The sequence below is a fragment of the Rhinatrema bivittatum genome, chromosome 5, assembly GCF_901001135.1.
Source record: "Rhinatrema bivittatum chromosome 5, aRhiBiv1.1, whole genome shotgun sequence".
Taxonomy (NCBI): domain Eukaryota; kingdom Metazoa; phylum Chordata; class Amphibia; order Gymnophiona; family Rhinatrematidae; genus Rhinatrema; species Rhinatrema bivittatum.
The window spans coordinates 361,827,857-361,850,409 of record NC_042619.1 but is presented as its reverse complement, the minus strand read 5'-3'; the positions used below and the strand labels follow the sequence as shown (position 1 = coordinate 361,850,409).

Here is a 22,553-nt window from a genome sequence, read left to right as displayed (position 1 = left end):
TTTACAAAAGGGATCTCCTGTATGGTGGTGGCCACCCTAGATGTGCTCTAATAAAGAAATACAGAAGATTGAAAGATGTCTGGTGATCATTTTAACTACATTAATTTTTCTAACTAAATATAATTTTGCAATGGGGATGTAACTGTAGTGGTCCAGCATCCCCAGAATTTGCATTGTCTCTACTGCTGCTGTGACTTCATGCACTCTTGGAGTAAGATTTAAAGGTACAAGCTATTACATTTAAAGCTGCAGATCCTGGCTTTAATTTGTTCACAGAATGGTACTAATCACAATGACTCATAAAAATATGAGTGCGTTTTTATTATGTGAATGGGGGTGATGTGATAGTTTTTAATATGTATAGACAGAACATTTTACTGTAAGGATTTAGAGACAAATTCATTAATAAATAATATTAAAATTGTGATTGTTTAAATGATTATTTTCTCGTGGGGTAGTTTATTTGTTCACAGCACGCCACATCAATTACAGTTCCTATTTTTATGTAAGAAGCCTTTAAGTGACATAAATTGTTTCCTTTACTTCCTCCTAAACTGTATTGCATTTTCTTCCAAAATATTTCTTTTTAGCAGCTCTGAGCGATACAACCGCAATACAATACACTTTTAACCCCTCTCAAAATGAGGTGAGGAACCGTTACACCGCCACGGGGGAAAACTTACGTCCAAATCACGTGACTCCCTCCTCCCGAACTTCAATACGGCGGCTCATGGCACAACCGGTAACCTTGACGACAGAAAAGTCGCTTTTCCGGAGCCGCGAGCCTGGGGTGGAGGAGCGAGCGACAGAAGAATGTGGGGAAGCGGCATTCCACGAGGGGCAGGAAGCCGGCAGCGCGGGGCAGGAAGCCGGCAGCGCGGAGCAGGAAGAAGGCTCCTTTCAGCGGAGAGGTGCGAACCGAGCGCGGGGGGGGGGGGGGGGGGGAGGCTTCGGGTGGGCTTGTACGTGGAAGGGAGGCGGGGTTCGCGGCGGTCCGCTCCATGCAAAGCGTCCCTGTCCTTCCGGCTCAGGACCGGCAGGCGTGGCTTTGTGCCATGCCCAGTTTGGTACCTGCCGTAGAAGGGAAAACCGCGGGACTGAAGATGAATGCAGGCGTATCTCGGGAAGAACTGCACCCTGGGGAAACTTGGGTGGCTCCCCCTTGTCCTCACAGGAAAGTGTAATAATTTTATTTATTTATTTATTTATATGTCTTTTATATACCGAAGTATTGGTAGAGGCCTTCACTCCGGTTTACATTTATAACAACGCATACATTGAAAAATCAGGTGAACAGTTTAAACAGAGTTAAAGTTATAATGAATATATATAATATATATATAGGCAAGTTAAAGGTCTAAATATTTCAGAATTGTTAAAAAAACAGATAACTTTATCATATTTATAATTACATCAGTAGATAGACAGGGACAAGTAATAGCTCATGGGAGCAATACTGACGGAGGGTTAGAGATATATTATCAAGAGGAATGAAGGTTGAGATGCTCGGGAAGAGAGATGATTGGATAAGTAAGGGGTGGGGGGAAGAGTTGAGGGGAAGAGGGAAAGGTTGGTTTGGAGGAGGAGAAAGAGAAAAGAGGAAAAAGAGGAGAAAGTGGGAAATAGGGCAAGTGGAGGAGGGGGATGTATGAGATTTTGTATGAGATTTTCATAGACATTGGTTTAACCTATTCCGTCTTTGTAAACTTGCTTGAAGAGCCAAGTTTTGAGTAGTTTTTTGAACATTTTGGTATTGTTTAGTAGTCTGAAACTGGAAGGAAGAGTGTTCCAGAGGATAGGTCCAGCAATTGAAAAGGATCTTTTTCTGGTGGTGGTTAATTTGGCTGAGGTGAGTGGAGGGATTTCTAGACGTGCTTTATTGGTAGATCTCGTGTTGCGTTGATTGTGTTGAATTTGTATAAGGGAGTTGAGGCAATTGTGGTCAATGTGGTGGATAGAGTTGTGAATCATTGAAAGAGTTTTGTATTCGATTCTTTTTGCTATGGGAAGCCAGTGAAGTTCTTTTAGCACGGGTGAAATATGTTCAGATCTTTTGAGTCCAATGAGAATTCGCGCAGTGGCGTTTTGAAGAATTTGAAGGGGGTGTAGAGTAGATTTTGGAAGACCAATCATGAGGGCATTGCAATAGTCAATGCTTGAAAAGATCAGGGATTGGAGGATGGTTCTGAAGTCTGTTTGGTTTAGAAGGGGTTTTAGGTGTTTGAGGATTGATAGTTTGTGAAAGCCTTCTTTAGTTTTCATGGAGATGTGTTTTTTAAAGTTAAGTTGGGGGTCTATCCAGATTCCTAGGTCTTTGACGTGTTCTTTTAGATTGATGGGAGTGTTGTCGATGATAATGGGGTGGTTTAGATGATCGCCAGAGATGCTTTTTTCAATCAGCATACATTCAGTTTTGTCAGTGTTGATGCAGAGTTTTAGTTGGTTTAATAGTAGTTTGATTTTGTTTTATGATTGTGGAAGCGGTTTTAAGAGTATTCTCTATGGAGTTTGATACTGGAATGATTAGCTGGATGTCGTCAGCGTAGAGGAAGTAGGTAATGGAGAGGCTTGATAGAAGTTGGCAGAGAGGTAAAAGGTAGATGTTGAAGAGAATGGGCCGATAGCGATGAACCTTGAGGCACTCCAGTTTCAAGTGGGATGGCTTGTGATGTGTGGTTGTTTAGATTTACTTTGTATGATCTATTGTGGAGAAAGGATGTGAACCAGTCTAGAGTTTTATTTGATAGGCCAATTTCGGATAGTCTGGAGATTAGTGTACTGTGTTCAACTGTGTCGAAAGCAGCTGATAGGTCAAGAAGAATGATGATGTAGCGTTGTCCATGATCAAAACCTCTTAGGATAGTATTTGAAAGGTTGATAAGAAGAGTTTCTGTACTGTGATTTTTTCTGAAACCATGTTGAGTTGGGTATAAAATGTTGTTGGTATCTAGATGATCAATTAGTTGTTTGAGTGCGGCTTTCTCTATTAGTTTTGCGAGGAATGAAAGGTTTGAGATTGGTTGATAGTTGCTTAGATCGTAGGGGTCAAGATTCTTTTTTTTTAAGATGGGTTTTATAGTGGCGATTTTTAGGTTGACAGGGAGCTCTCCTTCTTCAAGAGATTTATTAATAATAGTAGAGATGATTGGAGCAATGTTGTGTGAGATTTCTTTTAGAGCAAGTGTTGGTATTGTATCAAGTTCGTGTCTGGCTGGGTTAAGTGAATTGATGAGTTTCTCAGTTTCAATGGTTGTTATTGGGTCAAAGTGTGTCCAGGGTGAGATGTCTGGTCGATTTAGGTTTACATTGGATTTTGTGGTCATGGATATTTTTTCTGAAATTTTTGAAATTTTTTCGGAAATTTTGTTGACTTTGTTTTTGAAGAAGTTTGCGAGATCATGGCTTAGGTTTTTTTGTGGAAGTTTGGCGTTGAGGTTGTTTACTGCGATTAGGTTATTTACAATATTGAAGAGGGTTTTTGGATTATTTGAAGAATTAAGTATTTTTTTGCTGTAGTATTCCTTTTTTGCTTTGTTTATCAGATTTTTATAGTAGGTAAGGTAGGTTCTATATCTTTCAAGTGTAAGTTGACATTTGTTTTTCCTCCAGTCCTTTTCTTTTCGTCTGAGAATGGATTTGGTCTCCTTTAGTTGAGGATTGAACCATGGGTTGTTGGTTTGTTTTTGTGATTTGATTAGTTTGGTTCTTTCAGGGTTTATTCTGTTAGCTGCTTCACTTGTTATATGATGTCAAGATTGAGTTGCACTGTTTATGTTGGAGAGGTCGATTTTTAAAAGTAGTTTTTCGAGTTCTTGTTGGAGTAAATCTGGAATGAAGGGTGGTCGGTATTTAAAGGAGTGAGTGTTGTTAACTTTTGTCTTGTTGACTGTGTTGGTATGAGTCGTACATTGAATGAGAAAGTGGTCTGACCATGAGGCTTGAGAATAGGAAATGGATGGATTTGAGAAAAAGTTATTACTGGTGAAGATCAGGTCAAGGGTATGACCGGCTTTGTGTGTTGAGTTGTTGACGAGTTGTGTGAATTGGAGAGTGGAAAGTACATCTAGCAGGGTTTGGCAAGCTTGGGAGGGAGGTGTAGAGTCAATGTGGAGGTTAAAGTCTCCCAGGATGATTGTAGGTTTTTTGTTGTTGATTTTTAAAAGGAGGAATTCAATGAGCGGTGATATGTCATTGTCGAGGAGTTTAGGGGGGCAGTAAACTAGGCATATCTGAAGGTTATCTGAGTCGAAGAGGGCTAGTTCAAATTGGTGGGGGAGGGAGATGGGAATTAGTTTCATGTTGAAGTGTTTTTTTATGATCAATAGCAGACCTCCTCCTCGTCGGGATTTCCTTGGAACTGAGAATAGATCATAATTGTTGTTAGTTAGTTGGTTCAATAGTATGTGGTCAGTGGTTTTGAACCATGTTTCTGTTACAGCAATGAAAGCTGGGTTTTGGTCCTGGAGGATGTCTGATAAGAGTATGAGTTTCTTGGAGAGGACTTGTGCGTTTATGAGAAGGAATGTTAAGTAGAACAGGTTTTTGGTGGTTTCAAATAGTGGAATGTTTATTAGGTGTCGATGCTTTTGTTTTGGTGAAATTGAAGGTGAGAGGATCATATTGAACTGTTGTTGGGTGATTGTGAGGGGGGAAAAAGTTATGGTGGAGGTGTTTGCCGGGTTGAGATGGTTGATGGGAGAGGTGAAGGGTTATGAAGGTGATTTCTATTTTGAAGAAAGTCAGTTGGATTTGTGTGGGTTTTTTTTTTTTATATGGAGCGGATGAGAGAGGCTCACCTATGAGGTGGGATTATAGTCGTGCGAAAGTGTTTTATCCGGGTGAGTGCTAGAGGGAGGTCAAATAGTTCCCAGTCATATGGTGAAGCTGATGCCAGGTGGAGGTCAGATGGTTTCTTTGGTGGAGCTCTATGAGCTCACTGGGGAAGGGAGACTGTTCCGATGTCAGCACTGGTGAGGATGGCTGCTTGTTGATTTGAACGGCAGAGGGGGCTCAAAACTGTTGGGTAGAGTTGAAGGATCTATTAGGGCCTTTCTCGGGGCTGCACGAAGGGGCGCACAAAGGGGCAAGCCCCTTTGTCGCGCTCCTTCGGCGCGCGGCGCCTGAGGGTGAAGAAGTTTAAAAGTCCCTCTCGAATTTGGATTGGCTGTTCGCGGTGGTGGGCGTGTCTGGAGAGTGAGGGGCTGCCGCTCAGCCGTGAGATCGACGGTCAGGCTCGCCGGGGGGAAGGGAAATTAAAAGGCCTTACCCCGACGGGTCTGGGCGCCGATCGCGCAGGCCTCCCTTCTCAGCCGATGATGTAGAAGCAGCTTGAGGTGAGTAGGAGCAGCTGGCTTAATTGAATCGCGGCGCCGGAGGGTGAAGAAGTTTAAAAGTCCCTCTCGAATTTGGATTGGCTGTTCGCGGTGGTGGGCGTGTCTGGAGAGCGAGGGGCTGCCGCTCAGCCGTGAGATCGACGGTCAGGCTCGCCGGGGGGAAGGGAAATTAAAAGGCCTTACCCCGACGGGTCTGGGCGCCGATCGCGCAGGCCTCCCTTCTCAGCCGATGGTGTAGAAGCAGCTTGAGGTGAGTAGGAGCAGCTGGCTTAATTGAATCGCGGCGCCGGAGGGTGAAGAAGTTTAAAAGTCCCTCTCGAATTTGGACTGGCTGTTCGCGGTGGTGGGCGTGTCTGGAGAGCGAGGGGCTGCCGCTCAGCCGTGAGATCGACGGTCAGGCTCGCCGGGGGGAAGGGAAATTAAAAGGCCTTACCCCGACGGGTCTGGGCGCCGATCTTAAATATATTAAGAATATCATTATTATATTTGAAGTGCTATAAGTATACTGAAAAATTACCATTATTGTAATAAAATGAAAGTTTTAATATGAATATGGTTTATATATGTATGAATGAATGAATGGGAGCGAGAGATATACGTATGGTATGATTGAGGTGATTGGAGGGTAAAGCAAGAATGAGTGTGATAAGTATTTTTAGCTATGAAAGGTAATGGGTATTAATAGGATAGGGGAGTGGTCCACTGGATGCTATAAAACCATTTTTTGTAAATGACTGGTGTAACAGTGTTTGTTAAAAATAAAAATTTACAGTGTGGCACAGAGTTTGCCTTAAGACCTCTGATTTGATAGTCATTCTTTATTGAGGCAGACAGACAGATGCGGTTTGGGGTAGTTGATGATGAACCCTAGCATCTCCAATACGCGGATGGTCAAGCACATGGATCAGTCGGCCCCCGCCTGAGAGGTGCTCTTGACCAGCCAATCATCCAGATATAGGAAACCATGAACTCCCAGTCTGTGAAGGTGCACCGCCAACATGGTTAAGCATTTTGTGAAGACATATGGGGCTGACGTGAGCCCAACAGCAGCACACGATACTGGAGTGCTATTTTCCCATCAGAAATTGAAGATACTTCTGTTGATTTGGAAAGATCTCAATTTGCGTGTATGCGTCCTTTAGATCTAGGGAGCATAACCAGTCCCCTTTTTGTAAGAAGGGGATCAAGGTGACTAAGGAACCCATCATGAACTTTTCCTTTTTGATAAATTTGTTCAAGGCCTTCAGGTCTAGGTTGAGACAGGGTTCTTCTGTTATCTTTGGTATCAGGAAGTACCGGGAGTAAAATCCCCGCCCTCTTTGCCCTGGAGGAACTGGTTCAACCACTCTGGCCATTAAGGCAGACAGACAGATGGGATCTGGGGTAGTTGATGAACCCTAGCATCTCCTGATGTGCTACCAGGCCCCAGATCGAGCTCATAGGGCAATTTAGTGGGATATCCAATAAGTTCAATCGGTACTCTTGGCAGACGATGGGAAGGACCCACTGGTCTGAGATTACACTAGGCCAGTGGTTCGCAAGAACTGCAGCCTGAACCCTACTGGCAGGGCAATCACCCCGGACTTGGAAACTGGGCTATGCTCTCTCTGATCCAGTCAAAACCCTGTCCCCAGAGTTGACTAACACCAGCTAGGGCTTCAGGGCTCTTTGATGCCTGGGAGAGCCATGAGAGCTCTGGTGGTGTTGACAGGAGCGAGAGGGCGGAGGATAATACCTCCTCGGGTAGACTAAGGTCCTGACCTCATAGATGAGGAGGACATATCTGGAGTGCTGGTAGAGATCTGGGATCACATGGTGATCCCAGATCTGGGCCACTACATCCTTGACCTTATCATCAAAGAGATTCTCCCCAATGCACGGCATGCCAGCGAGTCACTCCTGCACCTCTGGTAGGAGATCAGAAGCCTGCAGTCATGCAAATCTGTGGGTGCTAATTTCTATAGCAGAGACCCTTGAAGCCATTTCAAAAACATTGCAGGTCGATTGGACCTCGTGTTTTCCACACTCCAGGCACTTGTGCACCAGCGACAAGAGTGTGTTCTGCTGCTGCTGAGGCAACTGCTTGGTCACATTCTGAAGCTGTTTCCAGATGTCCTATGAATATTGGCTCAAGTAGAGCTAGTAGACAGCTATGTGGGCAATGAGCATAACTCCATGGAAAACCTTCCAAGAATGTCCATCACTCTGAGGTCCTTCCCAGAGGCACCAAGGAATGGGTCCGAGAGTGCTTGGTCTTCTTGAGGGCAGATTCGACCACAAGTGATTGGTGGGGTAGCTGATGCTTGTTAAATCCAAGGGCCTTCTGGACAAGATAAATCAGGTCTGCCTTCTTGTTTATGGGAGGCACTGTGAAGGAGTATTCCCACATCCTCATCAGTAACTCCACAAGGCTCTCATGCACTAGGACTACCACGATCTCCTTGGGAGACTCCACAAACTGGAAGATATCATGCATTTTGTTCCCGATACCCTCTTCATTCAGTAACTGAAAGGGGATAGTCTCTGCCATCAACTTGACAAATCCCTGTGAAGGAGAGATCCTCCAGAGGGGGCTTCACTCCTCTGAAGGAGGATGGCCATACAAGGAATCGTCGAGACCCCAAATGAGTCATCCCCTCAGGAGTCATATGTGTCCTCATCCTCACTATCATCAAGCATGGATGGGGCCTCTGGCACTCGGCCTTAGTCCAGCAGTGCAGGCACCAAGGGAACTGGATGTGGGACCGTAGGTCTTTTCTGGCCAGGAAGGAGCTTCCTCCTCTGAGGATTCAATAACGATGATCGGATGGACAAGAGGTGACTGTGCACCAGGACACAAGCAGCACATGCAGGGATTCCAGCAGCGGCTCGAGGAACAGTACGGGCAGTGCTGCGGTGCCAATGCCGCACATTGCCCTCTCTATGCACAGCTGCACGCACTTCTCCAGTTCCTCCTCAAACATTGCCGATGCCAAAACAAGTTGGGACAGAGAAGGTGTGACCAGATCCTCTTCGGAATTGAAAGGGAGGGTCAGTGGCTGGCATCGAGACAGATGGAGTCCTTGGTGTGCCCCAGGCATCAGTGGAGAATTGGCTCTCCTCGCTGTAGGGTCACATCAGGGGCATCACAGCAAAACCTAGTGCAATCCCATGCCTGGCACCGTGCACATACTGTGACCGATGCTTCTTCGGCTTCCCTCGATGCTGGGTATGGTCTTTCCGCTGTGCAGAAAGGAACCAGATAACCTTGACCTGGAAGAGCCCGAAAATGCCGGTCTTCCAGCGCCCTCTCAGCCGACGACCTCGATGGAACAGACGGCCCCACTAATGTCGATAGCTCAATGTCCATCTGTGCACCTCCGAAGTCCCTTGATGCCAATGCATCAGTCTTCTCTGGCCCAAAGAGTTTCTCCATCTTGTTAACCCAGATCTTGCGCCTTTCCGGGTCTTCTTGGCACACTTGCTGCAATTCCAGACTTCATGTGATGCCTCCAGGCAAAGGACACATCTATTATGGGAGTCCATGATAGACATGGTCTTCGTGCATCAGGGGCATTGCTTAAAACCTGAAGTGGACATGCGTCATGAAATAAGAGAGACGCGAGATTGAAATCAACGGCAGTGGCCATCGAAGGCCAGCAGGCATCGAAGCACCAGGATTATCAACTCCTAAAGAAAAGTTACCACTAAACATTGAAAAACTTAAGAAGCTAATGTGAGCACTGAGGGGATTCTGTGTTCGCCGCGTTGAAAAAGAGATATTAAAAGACAAAAACAGAAGAGGCTTTTTTTCTGCCAGTAGGCCAAAAAGTTGGCAAGCTCTCACCAGACTGCGAGATGACAGGCTCCATGAAAAAGAAGAGACTGAAGGGGACCCCGCATGAACACATGGTATAATCCATGCTGGGCATGCTCAGAGAGGCTAAGTCAAAGTTCTAGAAACTTTGACATGTTTTCTGTGCTGGGCTCCATTCAAAGTCACCCATGTGTGAGGTCTACCATCCTGCTTGTTCTATGAGAAAAATCCATAGTGCAGAACCAAAAAAAAGGGGATTTTAAGATCAAGCAAGAAAGGGAAAACACACTGGTCAAAAGATATAGGGAAGGGAAGAGTGGATACCTAATATGCTCAACATAGAACATATTTACCTCACCCTTATGGTACAGGAGTGTACCCTTAGCTGCTCACAATGCCAAAAAGGGAGGGAGATGACCATATATGCTGGATGCCTGTGTTCCCGAGAAGGTCCTGGACTGATCTAACAGGATTCAAGGAAAGGAAATTAACAGTTAAAAATCAATTTTTTTTTCTCTTATCCTCCTGCTAGTCCAGTCCCTTACAAGTAGGAGATACCCAAGTTGATACTAAACCAGGTAGGAAGAAGACAGGGCTGCCCGAAGGAAGCATCTGCCCTGGCTTGTATATCCAATTTATAGTATATTAAAAAAGAATGCTCTACATATATCCTCAGAGGCTACTATGAAGGCTTCCGCTCATGAACATGCCTAGGCTCTGGTAAAATGTGCAAGGAGTGCCAAGGGTGCTTGGCGGTCTCAAAGAAGCTGTGCCAAAGTAATAAATGCCTCCCTTAATCCATCTGGCTAGAGTACCTTTTTTTTTTTTATTTATAATTTTCAAAATAATACACAAGATCAAACTTATTACAGAAAAAAGACTTGAGACTCAAAAAACACAATCATAGGAGGTATTGAAACAGCATTATTAAATCAAGAAAGCAAAATACCAGGCTCTCAAGTTTACAAGAAATAAAGAGGGGAGGCAAGATCAAAGGAGCAATTATAAAGAAATATGAAACATAAAAGAAAAAAGCAGAACAAAATAAGCCTAATATAAATATCCAATCACTGGGTGACAAGGTGAGCATCTAGATACGACCTCAACTGCACAGGAACAAAAAAAAAATGAATTTAGAATTTAAATGAATAAGAATATATTTATAAGGAAATCAAAGAATAAATTTAGCTCCAAAAGAAATAGTTTCTCTGCGCATCAAAAGAATTTTTGTTCCTCCTATCCTGAGTAGCTCGCATATCTGGGAAAAAATCCAAACTTGTTAACCAAGAAAAAGAAACAAGCAACATCCCCTGTTTAAAAACAAGCAAATCAGTAAAAGATTCTAAAAAGATTCAAATTAGGCCGGCAACTCAAGACCCATTAGCTTCTTAGGTTTTTCTGAAAGGGATTCATCACTTTTACATATCTGAGAAATATGCGGACATCCAGGTGGCGGAGGCTGCTATTTTTGCCTTTATACTCACTATCCTGAAAAATTGGGAGCAAAACTGACAGAGGTAGGTGGAAGGGCTACATCAATTTAGGTAAGAACAGCATGGGCTGAAAGTTAACTGACTCAGCTGAAAAGACTAAGAATCTCTGCAAAATAAAGCCTGTAATTCCGAAATATGCCTGGTGGAACAAATAGCCACCAAAAACACTGCCTTTAGCGAGAGATCCTTTAAGGATGCCAGCTTTAGCAGTTCAAAGGGTGGAGCCACAAGGGCATTAAGGACTAGATGAAGGTCCCACTGGGAATCAAAGATCTAAAGGGAGGTCAAATGCACCTGACCCCTCTTAGGAAATGCACCACTTCTGGATGAACAGCCACCAAGAGTCCCTTCTCTTTCAGCAGGAAAGGCTCATCTGCATACTTTTCCCCAGCATCAGCAGAGGACTCCAGAGGACTTTGCAAGCCATTCCAGCTTCAGCTCCTACAGCCCCAGCTTCCACAGGCCGCGCAATCTTCCAGCAGGAGAAGACCAGAAGGCGCATGACGATCACCCCTTACTATAAATTTACAACAGGTTTGATAAACTAACAGGAAATTTCAAAACAAGAGTCAATAAGGTATGTAACCAGGTATGTGTAAGTAAATTAAAATGTAGTGTTTTAAAAGCCACTGACAAATAAAATTAATGTAAAGTACCTTTAGTTTATTTTATAACATCCCTACTCCCTTAGAAATTTTAAATCACTAACACTACAAAATTAAGATGCAGGCAGTGGTCCAGTAGTTAGAAGGCTATCCAATCTTTTATACTGAGTGCCACATATGATTATTTACCAATGTATGCATGCACTCTGTGCAAAGAACTCCTAGCCCTCAGATAACAAGTCTGACCTCTGAAGGCTAGTGTGGCAGATCTAGAGAAGCTAAGGAAGGTAAAGAGATATAGAGAAAGGAGACCTTCAGGGACACAACAGAGCAGTCCCACCTCCACTCAGGCAGACTTATGTGCTGCTTTGGAGAAGAAAGGTAACCTGGAAGGAGAGAATCAACTTGATATGCCAAGAAGCAATCCTGTCGGTAGGCCCTACCCTCAAGGTGATGTAGTATTCTCTTCCACTAAGGATGTCTCTCCAGGGACATGTGACCAAGAAGGAAGGGTTAAATCAGCTGTTGTAGTTGGTGATTCTTTTTTATTTGTTGTTTATTGAGAAGAGCACAGACAATTTATAAATAAAACATTAAACAATAACATATCTAGACAGATACACAAATGGCCCAACATCTAATCATTGAAACATTAATCAGAAAGTTAACTGGGCCTTCGATAACAAGCTAAACATCCATCTTCTTCTCTAACTTTGTCCTCCATCTCCCCCCCCCCCCCCCCCGTTTCTTTTTTGTTTATCCACTTAGTTTCCCCCCCCACTGCCAGTCCGAAATAACATCAGTCATGAATTGGTATTACAGAGTTCTCGTTCCTTGGCCCCCAAAGCTATTCCAGACCAATATATAGTATCTCCTGCAAGCACCCAAACAAGGTTGGGGGAACCCGATTGGATATCAGTGCTCGTCAGCTATGCTTCCCTAGCCTACTTAGTTACTCCCTTAACTCCGCTGGACCCTGTCAAGGTACCTGTGCAAAGGAGACCAAATTCTAAAAAAACTTAGAGTCACACCTAAGTGCCGTGAGCTGTTCCATATAGCTTATCTGTCTCAATTTAGTGTACAGTTGGGCTAAACCCGGTGGGTGCACATCCTTCCAATGCGCCGCGACCAACAAACGTGCGGCAGTCGCAATAAAAGTAAACATTTGGTGTGGTTCTTCCTCCAAGGCCGGATATGGAATCCCCAGTAGCCAATTAATTGGCCTGCAATGGTATCTGGACCCCCAAGACAGAGCCCAACAAAAGTTGACACTGTGCCCAAAACTGTTGGATCCTGGGACACTGCCACCACGTGCCAAAAAGTACCTGTTTGTGAGCATTGCCGCCAACAAAGGGAGGACCTGCCAGGCATCCAGCATGCCACTTGCACCGGAGGATAGTGCCACCTATACAATAACTTATAATGATTTTCCATCATGGACGCGGACATTGAATACGGTCCCAGCATTTGAAAGCACTCCTCCCATTTATCCAAGATCCACTGTGTCCCAAGGTCTCTCTCCCAAGCCAACATGTGAGCAGTTTTCTGTCGGGTCTTGTTAATAAGCAATTGGTAAATTTTTGAAATACCTTTTGATACCCTGCCTGTCAGGATACAGTACCCCTCAAAAGGCGAGCAAGGACTCTGTAGATCCTGTCTAAGGCTCACCAAGGACAAAAAATGCCTAAGCTAACAAATCCGTATGTGGTAGCTCATAAACTGATTGTAAATCAAAAAAAGGAACTATCCCTTTATGCCATAGTTGGCCCAAATTAGTCAGGCCATGGACCTCCCAGTGTTGAAAAACTAAATTCTCCTGTCCCATGGGGAATTTGTGGATATGTCATATGTGACAACACAGAATATTTCTTTACTGATTTCCACCTTTTCCAGATAGTGAGGGTAGTTTGAAGGCTCGGAGGTAATGAGGCCAATTCTCTAATGTTATAGCTCAGAGGCCAGAAAATAGCTTGCAATGGGACTACCCCAATCAGTGCCTGTTCTATCAGAACCCACTGCTTAGGGAAGTTTAATTCATGACCGTCAAGTATATACTTTAATTGAGAGGCCACATAATAATGCATTAATGAAAGTAATCCTAGACCTCTCTCTTTACGTGATTGGTACAGAGTCTGTCTCGCTACCCGGGGAGGGTGTTTACATCACACAAAGGCAAATATCTTAAACTGAAGTGGCGCAGTAGCCCTGTCGGGAGTAGGCAAGGAAGCGCTTGAAACAGGTAATTGATTTTAGGTAACAAGGTATTTTGATCGCGACCAAACCACGAAAGATTCAGCAATTCCCAATTCTCTAACTCCCCCTTCAGAGAGTGAATCAGAGGGTCATAGTTTAATCGCACAAAACGATTAGGCTCTAATCCCAGATTAATGCCAAGGTATCGGATAGGACCCTGTGTCCATTTATAGGGAAAACCCCATTTGGCAGATCGCAATAGCTCGGGAGAAAAATGAGCCGGAAGGATTTCTGATTTATCTGGGTTAACACGGAGGCCAGATAGTCTCCCATAGCTCTCTACCAGGGACATTGCAGCTGGGACCGATACCATAGGCTGTTGAAGTGATAAAATAACATCATTCGCATATAATGTAATCTTATATTGTTGCCCACCACAACTGACTCCTAAGATGTTTGGAGCCCTTCGTATTGCTTCGGTCAGGGGCTCCAAACTAAGCGTAAAAAGGAGAGGGGACAGGAGACACCCCTGCCTTGTTCCCCTTCTGATAGGAAAATTGGCAGTGTAGTCATGATTCACTTTTAGGCAGGCTAGGGTTTTGCGATATAATTCCCATACCCAAGTGGAAAAAGTTCCCCCCCAATCCTACTTTGGCCAAGACAGCAAACAAAAAAGGCCAATAGACCCTGTAGAAGGCCTTCTCAGCATCTAATGTCATAAACACCGCAGAGCTCCTCTTCGAGTTTGTGATATAGATTAAATCCATTAATTTCCGTATATTATTGGCAGTATTCAGACCTGGGATAAAACTAGCCTGATCTGCATGAACAAGCTGGCCTATCTGTCCCCAGAGGCGGAATGCTAGGATCTTGGCCAGTACCTTCAAATCAATATTTATAAGGGAGATAGGCCTATAGGAGGTACAGCTGTCACAATCCTTCCCAGGCTTCAGAATTAAGGTGATCCCTGCTACATTACCGAAGAAGTTTACCCCCCTCCCGAAGGTTACTGAACATAGCCGTGAGCTCAAAAATTCATTTTACTTTATTATATATATTTTGCATTGTTTATATGCCATTATTCTACGTTAATTAGTTAAACTGTATAGATTATATCATATAATATAATTTTTATTTATTACTATGTTAAGCTATAATATTTAATTATCACTATGTTTAATATGTTTAATTGTCATCCAGTTATTGTTCCATCGGTGCTACTGTTCTATGTAAAGCCCCTCTCTCTGTTGGGCAGTTTTTCGTTTTATGTAAACCGGAGTGATTTGTAGTCCCTACAAGAATTTCGGTATATAAAAATTAAAAATAAATAAAATAAATAGGCGACAGGCCTATAAGATGTCTATGTTCGCGGACGACATTTTGTTTACCCTGACCGAACAAGCAACTTCTCTGAAAGGCGCCCTAGAGGCATTGCACACCTTTGGTGTGGCTTCGGGCTTCAAGCTTAATATAGAAAAATCTGAAATCCTAAAGGTCACATTGCCAATCTCTGAGCTCACTGAGTTACAAACGAAATTTCAGTTTCGTTGGGCCTCTACCAAAATTAAATATCTTGGGGTTTATATTAGCAAAGACCCGACTGAACTTTATCAATTTAATTATCCACCCCTCATCCACAAAATATTCCAAGACTTAGATCGCTGGTCTGAATTATTCCTCTCCTGGTTCGGGAGAATTGCCTCAGTAAAAATGAACATTCTGCCCCGCCTGGGGTATTTATTTCAGGCATTACCAATTTCTATACCTAACGCCATGATCAATAGCTGGCCAAGGCGCATCTTCTCCTACATATGGAAGAGGAGACCCCGAGGATATCTAGAATGGTCATGCATAGACCTAAACTGAGGGGGGGGGTTTGGGTGTCCCAAACCTTAAGTGGTATTATGCTGCGGCTCAAATTAGAGCCATCTTTGACTGGAATAGAAAAGGAGAGCAGAAGAAATGAGCTACTATTGAACAGGCTTTAATCGGGGAACAACCCCCTTAGTGCCCTGATATGGCAGCCTAGGAACACACGCTTACCCCTGAGACATATTATGGCCCCTACCCATAACATCTTATTGGTGTGAGAGAGATGGAAGGACTCATTGACCGGAAACAGACGATATTACTATAGTTCTTGTATACAGACTAATAGCCAGTTTCCAATGGGTACATCTTCCACTTCCTTCCGCAAATGGAATGCGAAGGGTCTTAAGACGCTTTGGGCAACTTTGGGGAGTTGACAGACTCACCTCCTTCTCCTCTATACAGACTACATATGACCTATCTCCTACCGATATATATTCGTATTTGCAAATACGACACTTTTTTCATACAGAGTGAGTGGGGCGAGATTTAGCCTTGGTGTGATCAAGCTGATACCTTGAAGAAAGCTATCTCCCAGGTATATAATTATCTAAATAAGGATCCAAAGTTTAAACCAGCTTATATAAAAGCTTTGGAGAGAGACCTAACTCACCCTCTGACAGAGGAAACCTGGGATCAGGTATTCTACCACACTAAGCGCAGCTCCCCTTTCTCACAACTAGCTGAAAACAGATACAAGTATTGCACACCTGCAAAGATACATAAATTTAAACCAGCCTATGATGTTAGAAGCTGGAAGGGATGTGGAGTGGAGGGCACATTTTTCCACATGTGGTGGACATGTACTTTTCTGGAACAATTCTGGGTGGAAGTTGCTAGGCTGATAAGAGAAATTATGGGGATAGAGATTGTTTTAACACCGGAGCATGTTTTGTTAAATTTACCTTATGATATTGTTGCAGATCAGGGAAAACTTGTCTTCTATATTCTTTCAACCACAAAAGGTGAAATAGCACTGGAATGGGGGATGCATGGACCTCTATCAATAGAAAATGTTTACTCCAGGTTACGTAAACTGTAATTCATGCATGCCACAATGAGGTTTCACAGGTCTCGAGATGCAATCCATACCCAGAAGATATGGCAACCATTTCAGGATTGGCAGGAGAAGAAAAGACTGGACGGCCAAGATGACTGATATAACCATTGGTTCGGACTCAGGAACATACATTCATACATTTAAAATCATAGGGAAGATGAAATATTACAGATAAATATTGTAAATGATGGACTGGCAAACCGTACTTTGTTGAGTTAATAAGTTGCACTTCATTAACCATGTCTGTTCAATACTGTGTTATATACTTGTTTGTTTATTACAATAAAAATGTAAAGAAAAAAAAAAAAGGTTGCATAAGGTCATTAATTACCAGAAACACCAATAATTTCCTAGTGTACTCACCAAAAAGTTATAAAATGTGCCTATAGCCTACCAGAAACAACAATTTCACCTCCTCCACCAGTTCCTTTACGATATCTGCATATGGACTCTCTACCCGGGTAACATCAAGTTAGGTTGAGAGAACATTGCACAAATCTCATCTTTGGCTAAGTTTCCTCACTCCGAAGTTAATCAAATCTTCACAAGAGAGCACTGTTCTGTTTGTACGTCTCACTCTGAATGTCAAAGTGGCCCCTAACCCCTACACTAATACCTAAACCTCACCTCGAATTACTAGGTGGGCCTCCCATAGAGATATAAATGCCTGTCTGGCATGAGGGCATTAAGGTTAGGCTCTCTCTCCCTCTCCCTCCCCCCCGGGTGGAATTAAGAGATCTGTTCGTAACTCAAAACCAGGATTTCGGTCATAACTCAAAATTTGTTCATAACACGAAACCTTAAAATGTTGGTCGTAACCTGAGCCATACGTAACCAGAAGGTCCACTTGTATATCTTTTTTAAGATATGGAGACCAGAACTGCACACAGTATTCAAAGTGCAGTCTCACCATAGAATAATACAGAGGCATCTTGACATCCTTCATTTTATTTGTATTCCCTTCCTAATAATTCCTAACATTATTTGCTTTTTAGATCGCCACAGCACACCGAGCAGACGATTTTAATGTAATATCAACTATGATCCCCAGTTCTTTTTCCTGGGTGGTAACTCCTAATATGGAACCTAACATCATATAAGTGCAGCTCAAGTCATTTTCCCTATATGCATCACCTTCCACTTGTCCACATTTTCATCTGCCATATGGATAATCTTCCAGTCTCACAAGGTCCTCCTGCAAGTTATCACAATCAGCTTGACTTTTGTGTTAAATCTGCAAATTTGATCACCTCACTCTTCTTACCCTTTTCCAGTTTATTTATAAATATATTTAAAAAATCCCTGAAGCACTCCACTGTTTACCTTTTTCCACTGTGAAATAGAGCATTTAATCCTACTTTGTTTCCTGTCTTTTAACCAATTTGCAATCCACAAAAGGACCTCCTCCTATCCCATGACTTTAGTTATCTTAGAAGTCTCTCATGTAGGACTTTGACAAACACATTCTGAAAATCAAAATTATATCTACTGGTTCACTTTTATCCATTTTTATTCACCCCTTCAAAAATAAGTAGCAGCAGATTTGTCAGGCAAGATTTCCCTTGGGTAAATCCATGCTGTCCCATTAAACCATATCTATATGTTCTGTAATTTTATTCTTTATAATAGTTTCCATGAATTTTCCCAGCACTGAAGTCAGGCTCTGTGGTCTATAGTTTCCCAGATCACCTCTGGAGCCCTTTTTAAATATCGGGGTCACATTGGCCACCTTCCAGTCTTCAGGTGCAATGGATGATTATAATGATAGGTTACAAATTATTTGTAATGGGTCGGAAATTTAATTTTTTACTTCATTCAGAACCCTGGAGTGTACACCATCTGGTCCAGGTGATTTGCTACTCTTCAGTTGGTCAATCTTCCTGGTTCACAGTGATTAGAGTCAGTTCATCTGAATCGTCACCCTTGAAAACTGGATCTGGAACAGCTATCTCCCTAACATCCTCATCAGTAAACACAGAAGCAAAGAATTAAATTTAGTCTTTCAGTGATGGCCTTTCCGACTCCTCACAGGCTTCCTGCTTCATATATATTTTAAAAAGTTTTTATTATGAGTTTTTGCCTCTACAGCCAAATTCTCTCTTAGCCTGTCTTATCAATGTCTTATATTTAATTTGGCAATGATTATGCTGTTTCGTATTTTCTTCAAATGGATCCTTCTAATTTTTGAAGGAAGATCTTTTGGCTAAAACAGGTCTCGTTCAACTTTATTAATGCGTGGAATACATCTGGACTGTGCATCTAAGATTGTTAAAAAAAAATAAAAATAACCACCCCCCCAAAAAAATGTGCATGCCTATGGTACACACTTAACCTTTGTACCTACACCTTTCAGTGGGTTTGCTTGTTTGTTTGGTTTTTTTTTTTAACTTTTTCTCATTTTATCGGTTTCCTTTTGAAACTTTGCTAGAGCCATGAATTTACTGATTGTGCCCCTTCCAGCCATCAATTCAAATTTGGTTATGTTATGATTATTGCCAAGCAGGCTCACCACCATTAACTTGCTCACCAATTCCTGCACTCCACTAAGAATTAAATTTAAAATAGCTTATTCTCTCATCAGTTCTTGAACCAATTGCTTCATAAAGCTGTCATTTATTTCATCCAGGAACTTTATCTCTCTTGCGTGTGCTGATGTTACATTTACCCAGTCAATACTGGGGTAATTAAAATCTCCCCTTATTATACTATACTACCAATTTAGTGAGCTTCCTTAATTTCTCTTAACATTTCATCTGTCTTACCTTGGCCAGGTGGATGGCAGTATATTCCTATCGCTATACTCTTCCGACACACACGGGATTTCTACCCATAAAGATTCTATTGTGAATTTAGTTTCTTGCAAGATCTTTATCCTGTTGGTCTCTATGCCATCCCAGACATAAAGCAACCCCCCCCCCAAGTTGCTCCTCCCTATCATTGCGATATAATTTGTACCCTCATAACACTATCCCAAAGGTTATCCTCCCTCCACCATGTCTCAGAGATGCTATTACTTCTATTTCAGCCACAGTTGTCTTCATCTAATTACTGGACTTCCAGAGACTCACAGCAGCTAAACCAGGCTGCTTGTCTGTATGGCTATTCAGGTTACTTTGCAATTCACAGGAGTGCTGAACCGTCTCTTCATTCTATTAAATATTACTTGGAATTAAAGAAATGAGTTCTCTGATATTTGGAAGTTGGAAAACACATTGACTGTTTACCAACTCAAGCAATGGTAGAAAACAGTTCCACAAACAGAACACCTGGATTTGCTGCCTGAGACCGAGGTAAGACGCAGCACTGGTGATCCTCCTATTTCTCCCTCCTCCCCACCCTGCACCAGTCCTAGCTTGTGAGGAGGGAAAGGATAGCAGCAGGGCCTCAGGCTGCATCCTACTCCTCTGCTGCCGGGCTGCATTATGGTGTCCCATGAAGATAAAGCATACCACTGGCTATAGGCTGCAGAGAAGGACATGACCACGACTGCTACTGTCATCTTCCTCCTTCTCTTAACAAGCTGGGATGGGAGCATAAGTAAAGTGATCGAGAGGAAGACAGGGGGGTAAGGACAACAGTGAAAACTGAAGGGGCTGAGGGTTGTATGGGGGATTAGGAAAGAGTAAATGAGATTGAAAGTGCTAAAGAGCATGAGTGAAGGAATTAGAGCAGGGTGCTACAAGGAGAGAGCAAGGGGACTGGAGGAAATCAGGAGACAGAGATCATGAATTGAAGAGGAAGAAACTTTTTCCTCTCTTTCCCTGCGCCCCTGATTCCTCCATCTTCCCTTCCCTCCTCCATCTCTATTCCACTTTCCATCAATTATCCCTAATCCCTCTGCCCCTCCTGCCAGAGGTCCTTCTCCATTTCACTACTCCCCCTCCATGCCTCAGATCCCTCTCTTTTCTCTATTCTCTTACTCCCTTTCCAGCACCAATCACCAAGAACCTTCCCCCCCCCCCCCCCCAACAAGGACCAAATAAATTACCCAGACACACAAATGACAGAAAATTACTAGTTTTTATTTTTAAAAAAATTGCAGGGATGCTGCATGCAGAGGCTGGTGTGGGGGAGATGGAAGAGCTGTGGAAGGTTCTGAATGCCAGAGGCAGGCAGTGGGAGAGACTGATTTGGGGGGGGGGGGGGAATTTGGGTCTATTACAGTCCTGAAAGATTTCTGCATAAACTATAAATATGCCATCTTTGAGTGCTAATATTTTGTACTTTTAGTTATTACACAAAGACAGTAGCCATACTGTCTTTGCATACAAAAATGCAGAATTTTTAAAACATTATGCACAGAATTTTTAATTTTCAGGCAAACGTCCCACAGCAGTAGCTTGATGAAAATCGTAGTAAATCAAAAAGCACAAGCAGAGCTGCTAAAAAAGTAAACCACTTGCACATGTTACCTTATGGTAGGTATTAGCTCCCGCGTGGATCATCATCTGCTGAGTGCTAATAATCTTTTTCCTGCGTTTGCATTCATCTTTCAGGGACCTTACTTCCTCGGCTTGCCTGGCCACTCGGGTTTTGATCTGCTCCGTCTGGATGATGGAACTATGCACCTTCTCCTCCAGCGCCTGCACGTTGGAGGTGAGGTATTCCTGGGAATGCAGCAGGTACTCGATGGTGAGTTGTGCCAGCCGGAGCAGCTTCAGCAGCACCGGGTCCACGGAGTTGAAGCAATGGGGACACTTCTCGTTCTCCACATTGCAGAAAGTGATGTTCGTGATGTGCTCCTGCAGCGTGAGGAAATCCACCTCGCTAGCCACTCTGTCCACATCGATGGCTCCGATCCGCCTCCAGTCCACGCTCTCGTGCCGAGCTCGAAACTTAAAGGCTGGGAGGTGGCCAAGGGGCATCCTGACTGCGGCTGAGGAGGAAACTTGGACCGGGGGCGAACTCATCAGGGAAGGCAGGCTGGCAAACGAAGCCCCGGCTTCGGGCCCGTACGGGTAGTACACACTTTCATAGAAAGGCTGGGAATGGAGAGAGAGAAAAAAATGATGAATCCCTACGAGATTTTCTACCTCCTATTCCCGCCTTTTCAAGAAAGTCAATGCTAAGAAGCGGTAACGAATGTGAACCTTTCACACGTCCACATGTAATGAATAGCTTGGGGGGGGGGGGGGGGGTGCGGAAGCGACCGCCTAAGGTCCCGAGAACGCGCTAAAAGCACCTCTGCCTGCGTCTCCGGCTACAGTCACAGGCCCAAGCACGCTCACATTCCACGCTGCCGCCCGCCTCAGCGCCTGGGCTCGCTCACGGTCCGCGGCCGCCTCCCTCTTACCATACTGTTTGGGGCGGCCGGCGTTGTCCCTGCCGGGGACAGGCCGACCGCAGCCCCTCCGCCGCCTGCCGTCCCTGCCACCGCCGCTTCTACTCCCGCTCCTGCCAATCAGTTACTATGAACAGAGAAGGCCTTGGGAGCGTAGCATCCACTCCGTCGCCACAGCAACCCCAGCGAAAGCGTGCCACGGCCCCGCCCCAAGAACTAACCAGGCTTACTCAGCTCCCACTCTTTTACCTAGGCAACTGATTGACGCGTCCCCTCCGCACGCTTCCTCTTTCCACGGCCAGCAGCCGCGGCCGTAGGCTAAAGTTGCGGGAAATCCCCCACGAACCGTAGGTGACGCGCATCCGGATCTCCGCTCGGCTAACGGGGCCGCCGCGTGGCGTCTCTTCCCGTCCATGCAAGAGGTTATTTCGCTGGAAGCGTTTGGCACTGACTTGCGGCCTCGCTCACTTCACCCCTCTTGCTCTTGAAAGCTTAACATTTCCGAAAGCCAGAGCAGAGGTTAGGGCATGATATTTTTAAACAGCCCAAGGAATTTTGTAAGGAGGGCTTTGGCAATGACATGTCTAACATTACCTAGATAACAGTAGTACTCTTCAGCACGGTTCAATTGCTCTTGTTGCTCCTGAGGGCTTGTAGTCCAAGAAAGATGATTGGCGGAGACTACCTTGTCGCACTTGCTGGCCACAGACGAAGAAAAAACCTGCACGCTGAGTTGCCAGATTTTCATGAAAGAAAAAGCGCTAATTTCCAAAAAAAAAAAAAAAAAAAAACCAGCCCAAAAAAGCCCAAAACACATGAGATTAAAACTACTTTTATTAGAAGGTATTTATACACAGAAAATGCCTGATTCCCTGGAACCAGTCCTCGTGAGTCCTCCTCTTCACCTATGCCACCTCCCAGAG

The 22,553-nt window shown here is 43.9% G+C and overlaps 1 protein-coding gene across 7 annotated transcripts in view; it reads right to left on the bottom strand.

Moving 5' to 3' along the window:
• The window catches only part of DZIP1 (DAZ interacting zinc finger protein 1), a 600,492-nt gene extending 578,244 nt beyond the window's left edge, over window positions 1–22,248 (bottom strand). For 4 of the 7 annotated variants that reach the window (XM_029604720.1, XM_029604721.1, XM_029604722.1 and 1 more), the window contains exons 1-2: window positions 21,643–21,828; window positions 20,762–21,331 (exon numbers count right to left, since the gene is read on the bottom strand). In XM_029604720.1, the coding sequence (XP_029460580.1) occupies window positions 20,762–21,331; window positions 21,643–21,645 (573 nt within the window). In that variant the 5' untranslated portion in view covers window positions 21,646–21,828. Of the gene's footprint in view, window positions 1–20,761; window positions 21,332–21,531; window positions 21,589–21,642; window positions 21,829–21,879; window positions 22,137–22,224 lie in introns of those variants that run through there. The other 3 variants (XM_029604725.1, XM_029604724.1, XM_029604726.1) reach the window with 3 other exon arrangements.
• Window positions 22,249–22,553: the final 305 nt, after the last annotated feature.